This window comes from Myotis myotis, unplaced genomic scaffold (genome assembly GCF_014108235.1).
Source record: "Myotis myotis isolate mMyoMyo1 unplaced genomic scaffold, mMyoMyo1.p scaffold_m19_p_15, whole genome shotgun sequence".
NCBI lineage: Eukaryota > Metazoa > Chordata > Mammalia > Chiroptera > Vespertilionidae > Myotis > Myotis myotis.
Window position 1 is genome coordinate 28,569,724 of NW_023416319.1, and position 6,000 is coordinate 28,575,723.

Sequence of the window (6,000 nt, forward strand, 5' to 3'; positions counted from 1 at the left end):
AATTAACTGAGGCTCCCTAATGAATCAGTGGCAAAGATGTAAAGATAATGTTCTGTCCTGACTGTTCATGCCTGATTCTGCTTGCTTAAAATAAAATATTCAGTAAGACACAGGGCCAAACATGTTATGACATTTTTAAAGTTATAATGATAGTGTAGGAACAAGGTCATGCAGACATTATGACTGAAATTACTAGAATAAAAAGGAGTTGCTTTTTAATTGGTGTTTAAAGAGTGGACATTTCAATTTCTTGAAAGATGCATTTCACAAAATATTCTAATTTTTTAAAATCTGCAATTAAATGGAAAACATTGTTGTCACCTTGAAGATATTTCCCTAATCACTTTCCATCAGTCATGGACATCATATATGTTGCATTGAGAAGGTTTTAACTGAGGTAAAATGCTTTTAACTCTTACTTTTTTCCTTTCCTAGATGGTTTGAGGGCTTTAATTGGGAAGGCTTAAGAAAAGGCACCTTGACACCTCCTATAATACCAAGTGTAAGTAGACCTTCCAGTTTGTCTGTGTTTGTCCACATGAAGGCATTTGTCCGTCATCAGAAATCTATTTTATATTTCATCTGATTATAAGATAAAACTGTAAAGATAACAGAAGTACCATATTAAAATAATTACATCCAAAACCCAAGCTTAAAAACAGATAAGCTGGGAGATGGTTATTATATATGTATTTTAACATTACCTTTTTTGACTATTCATTCTCATTTAAGTTTATTTCATTTGTGAATAAAAGCTGACTTTTAGTATGGTAAGTGTTAAATATATACTGGCATAGACAGAAGAGTATACTGAATCTCCAGCAACCAGGTGTGTTTTTTTTTCCATTACAAACTCTATACATCATTACCCAAGAATAAGGATACATTATTCAACAACTTTAATGAATTTGTCATATTCATGAATTATTACTAGAAACATGTATACTTTAAATTTCTTCACGTGTGTTCAGTATACAGTATATTATGTGAGTATACTTGGGTGAGTTAGGATAATGTGTGTTATTTTTTATTTATGAATCCTGTTTACTCTCTACCTTGCTTTGTCTCCAATAGTCTACCAGCGGTTCTCAACCTGTGGGTCGTGACCCCTTTAGCGGTCGAACGAGCCTTTCACAGGGGTCGCCTGAGACCACCCTGCAAATCAGATATTTACATTACAATTCATAACAGTAGCAACATTACAGTTATGAAGTAGCAACGAAGATAATTTTATGGTTGGGTCACAACATGAGGAACTGTATTTAAAGGGCCAGAAGGTTGAGGACCACTGGTACCCATAAGAGCCACATCAAAGCATTCCTTTACCCTCTGGTTTCTGGTAGGGTATGGTCAGCAGACCAGCAACAATTTTCAACTGCTATGGATTCCTGGCCAAAATGTTTCATTTATGCCCCCACATAGTTCCTCCTCCCTTGTTCCTGTCTTCAAACTGTATTACAAAGCCACAATATTCAAAACAATATGGTGTTGGCAGAAAAGTAGACACACAAAAATGGAAGAGAATTGAGAGCCCAGAAATAAAGCCATACATATATGGGCGGCTAATTTCTCATAAAGTGTCCAAAACACAATAAAGAAAGCCTCTTCAATAAACGCTGTTTGGAAAATTGGAAAGCCACATGCAAAAGACTGAAACTAGACTGCTATCTGACACCATATACAAAAGGTCATCATTCAAAATGGGTTAACGATTAGAGTATAAGACCTAAAACAACAAAATACATCGAAGAAAATGTTGATTCTAAACTATGGATCTGGGTTTCAAAGGAGTTTTTGTGAACTTGACCCCAAAATCAAGGGAAGTAAATGTGAAAATAAATGGATGGGACTACATCAAATTAAAAATTTCTGCACAGCAAAAGGAACCATCAACAAAAAAGGCAACCCATTAAATGGGGGTAACATTTGCAAATGTTACCTTTGATAAGGTTCTTATATCCAAAAACAAAGAACTCATTCAACTCAACAACAACAACAACCCTAACCAATTAAAAAATAGGCAAAGGACCTGAACAGACACTTTCCCAGGAAGACATCCAGATGGCAAGAGATGCTCAACTTCACTAGCTATGAGGGAAATCCAATCAAGACCACAATGAGATACCCCCTCACACCTGTTTGAATGGTTGTTATCAACAAGACAAGAAAAACAAGTGTTGGAGAGGATGTGGAGAAAAGAGAACCCTGGTGCACTGCTGGTGGGAATGTAGATTGGTGCAGCCTCTATGGAAAACAGAATCGATGTTCCTAAAAAAATTACGAATAGACCAATTATAATACCTAGCAATCCCCGTTCTGGATATCTACCCCCCCAAATTTTGAAAACACTTAATTCATAAAGGCATTTGTACTCCTGTATTTATTGCAGCATTATTCACAATAGTCAGGAAAGGAAACAATCTATGTGTCCTCCAATGGATGATTGGATAAAGAAGATGCTTACATATATACAATGGAATAGTACCCAGCCATAAAAAGATGAAACTCTGCCCCCGTATTACTTTGAGGCACTATCAGACACAACTGTGTTCTTTTGTTCTTTTATCAGACTGTAGGGGAGAAAAAAGAATTCTCTTCTTAAACTCTCTTTTGTTAAATAGCCAGTCCACTAAGGAGACTAAGGGGTTTATATTAAGTTGAAATAGGTTTTAATTGATCACATTATATTTTTCATTCAATGCTGCATCTTAACTAAGGGGAGAGGGCAGCTTTGTGGTCCTGAGCCCTTCATATGGATGCCCTTCGTTTTGGACTAACTCAAGACTGCTCTTTAGACAGAAACATAACCCTACTTCTAAAGATTTATTTCTATGTTCATGTTTATGTTTACTTACAAACAAAAGGAAAATGGCATTACCATGTCTCACAGTACAAATGCTAATTGCATTCATGAAGTTTTGTTTTTAGAACAAGAGTAGAATGAGAAACTTGAAGGAATAAATATTAAGCCTACACTATCCCAAACTAAATTTATCAGGGGTCTCCATCTATGTAGTGGTGATATTAAATGGGTACATTTGTATCTGTAAATGGTTTTAAATATTAGAATATGAGGGAAAACACGTGTGCTTCTTCACTACGTTTACCAATGCTCTACAGATTGAACTGTGCCCAGTAAATTTGCAAGAGTTTTGCTTGAGTTTAGAAATGGCTCATTATTCTACATGGAATAAATATACAAAATCCTTAAGATGGCCTTCAAGGCTCTATATAACCTGACTCCTCCCCATTTACCTATTTCTCACCCCACTCCCCTTCTCTCTTAGCAGCCAAGTTGGCGTCTCTTGGTTACTTCAGCATGGAGCACTCTCTCACCTCAGGACCTTTGCATGTGCTCTTCCCTCTTTATCAAACTCATTGATTTGTAGGTTTAAAAGAATACTTTTTCAAAGAGGCTTTCCATGACGACACTTATACTCTCATGGCACCTTTTCTCTTTTATAGCACTGACCAAAATGTACAACAAATAATCACAAAAATCTATAGGTAATCAATCACACGATAGCAGTATATTTCTTAATAGAGTAAAAACTCCATGAGGGCAAGAACCATATTTATTTGTACTCACCACTGTGACTCCCATTACACCAAGCACAAAACCTGCTATCCAGTAGACACTCAAAAAAAAAAAAATAACAAACCAACAAAACAAACAAAAAAACAACAACAACACAGCCATTTGATTAGGGAGTGAATAAAACATGCTATTTTAACATCGATCATGGGATTTGCTAAAAATTCAGACAACGCTGTTACTGTTCATTCTCTCATTTCTAGGTTGCATCACCCACAGACACAAGCAATTTTGACAGTTTCCCTGAGGACAATGACGAACCACCACCCGATGACAACTCAGGATGGGACATAGACTTCTAATGTCATTTCTCTTACCTGCTTCTGCCTTGCTGAAGACAGCTTTTTCTGAGACACAGCTGCCAGCAAACCTGAGGGAAAGAGAGAAGATTCATGCTCGGGGTCACCATGATGCCTTTGACCGATGCTGCTCCAGTAACGACAGTGGCATTAGGACTTACTGCTTAGACGACAGTAGTGCTCTTTACATGTTTTCTGTTTGAACCTACAAATAGCAGTTGACATGGTGGTCCTGAAGCAAAAGCCTCTCACCAGTAAAAGGATGTTTTCTATTGTTGCAATGATCTTGCTTCGCTCTGATGCTAATTTGAAAGACAGTAAGAAACACTTCAATCTAGTCAGAGAGTCTGTACCTTGCTAGAATTATCAAGACGATTAAAAAAATAATAATATATAGGGTACGATAGATTTCTAGGGTACAAAAACTGGGCTCTTCCCTTTCTTCAAGTGAGGGTTGTAGGATCTATTACCGCAGGCCGGTGTATATACCGTACAAACGAGGACCACGCATCTGTTGGTCATAGAATTCATGTCAAACCAGTGGTAGAAGTTCATGATTTCATTTCCCAGCAGTGCTGATGACAAGCCTGAATGTTACCTTTCCTTTCTGACAGATTTCAAAAAATTGACATGTTAAAAGCACAACTGCTATGGATTCTGCTGAGAACTCTCATAGCAGGTATATATGCGTTTTTCACAGAGGAATTGAAATAAAAAAGCATGCATGAATTCGTTTGTTTTTGATAAATTGGCATGACAGAGTGGGGGAAAAAGCAATTCACAACCATTTCATATTTTTTGAAAATATTGTGTTTAAAGATGGTCCTAGACATAAGTGACTAGCAGCCAATTGGTTTTTATTTATTACCTAACACACCCTCAAACTGAGGCTTAAAATATTCCCTTTTATAAAAATAAACCCTAGGGGTCAGGGTGGGGCGGGATGGAGAGGGATCAAGATTCATCCAAAAAAAATAAAAACAAAAAACTATATAGGTGCTATGTATATCTTTCATCTGTAAATGTCAGTGTCTGAACAGACAACACAAATTCTAATCATTACATGTGTAGCCAGAGACTCAAGCATTTCCACCACATTTATCAAACCAAACTCCTGTCAGATTTTACTTATACAACATAGACTGGGTTGAGGGAGAAAGGTGATTAAAAACTGTTTGAACTAGCTTCTTGTCTTAGGCCTGAACCCCTTCTCCCCCCTCTAAAAAAAAAAGGAAGAAAGCAAAAATCATTGAGATTTGTCTACTAGCCAGGTGAGAAACCTTCCTTATGTGAGGTCGGGAAACAAGACAAGAACTTGGCCATATATTGATAACCTTTTCATGAATTAGCTGAGATGAGTCCATGTGAAAGTAGGAAGGAAGTAGAGAGGAGAACAATAAAGTGAGCTAAACAGAACAAAAATATTACAACCCTGAAATATCATACTCCCTAGAAAGGGTTGGATTTGAAAAATATCACACTGATTTTGCTTTTTTCACATGGGGAAAAGGATCAACAGTTTAAACTGAGCCCTTTGTTGGCAGGCCAGTTGACTATTAATAGTCATAAGCAACAGAACCACTGGGAAGCTTGACCTAGACAAATAGCATTGTATCTAGCATTGTATCTACTCAGACAAGTGCATAGCTTATAAATTGTCATCCTGATTTGGAACTGTGTGTGAATTTGGTATATTACATAGGGGTTTGCATTTTTCCAGTAGAGAGTTTTTTTTAAAAAAAAAGTCAAACAAGTGTAGACATTTCTGAAAAAAATATATGTCCACCTAGAATCTCTGTGGTCAGCAAACTGCGGCTCGCGAGCCACATGCGACTCTTTGGCCCCTTGAGTGTGGCTCTTCCTAAGCCTTAGGAGTACCCTAATTAAGTTAATAACAATGTACCTACCTATATAGTTTAAGTTTAAAAAATTTGGCTCTCAAAAGAAATTTCAATTGTTATACTGTTGTTTTTTGGCTCTGTTGACTAATGAGTTTGCCGACCACTGACCTAGATCATTACACTGTATCCAAGAAGGCATATGTTATTATTTTGGTTTGAATTGTCCATACTAAGACTACTTTAGAGTATATCTTATCAAAATATA

At 36.8% G+C, this 6,000-nt stretch overlaps 1 protein-coding gene across 3 annotated transcripts in view; it reads left to right on the forward strand.

The window, feature by feature from the left end:
* Positions 1 to 5,730, forward strand: part of PRKG1 (protein kinase cGMP-dependent 1) — a 1,061,913-nt gene extending 1,056,183 nt beyond the window's left edge. For 2 of the 3 annotated variants that reach the window (XM_036336760.1, XM_036336761.1), the window contains 2 exons: positions 436 to 502; positions 3,799 to 5,729. In XM_036336760.1, the coding sequence (XP_036192653.1) occupies positions 436 to 502; positions 3,799 to 3,897 (166 nt within the window). In that variant the 3' untranslated portion in view covers positions 3,898 to 5,729. Of the gene's footprint in view, positions 1 to 435; positions 503 to 3,798 lie in introns of all 3 variants that reach the window. The other variant, XM_036336758.1, reaches the window with a different exon arrangement.
* Positions 5,731 to 6,000: the final 270 nt, after the last annotated feature.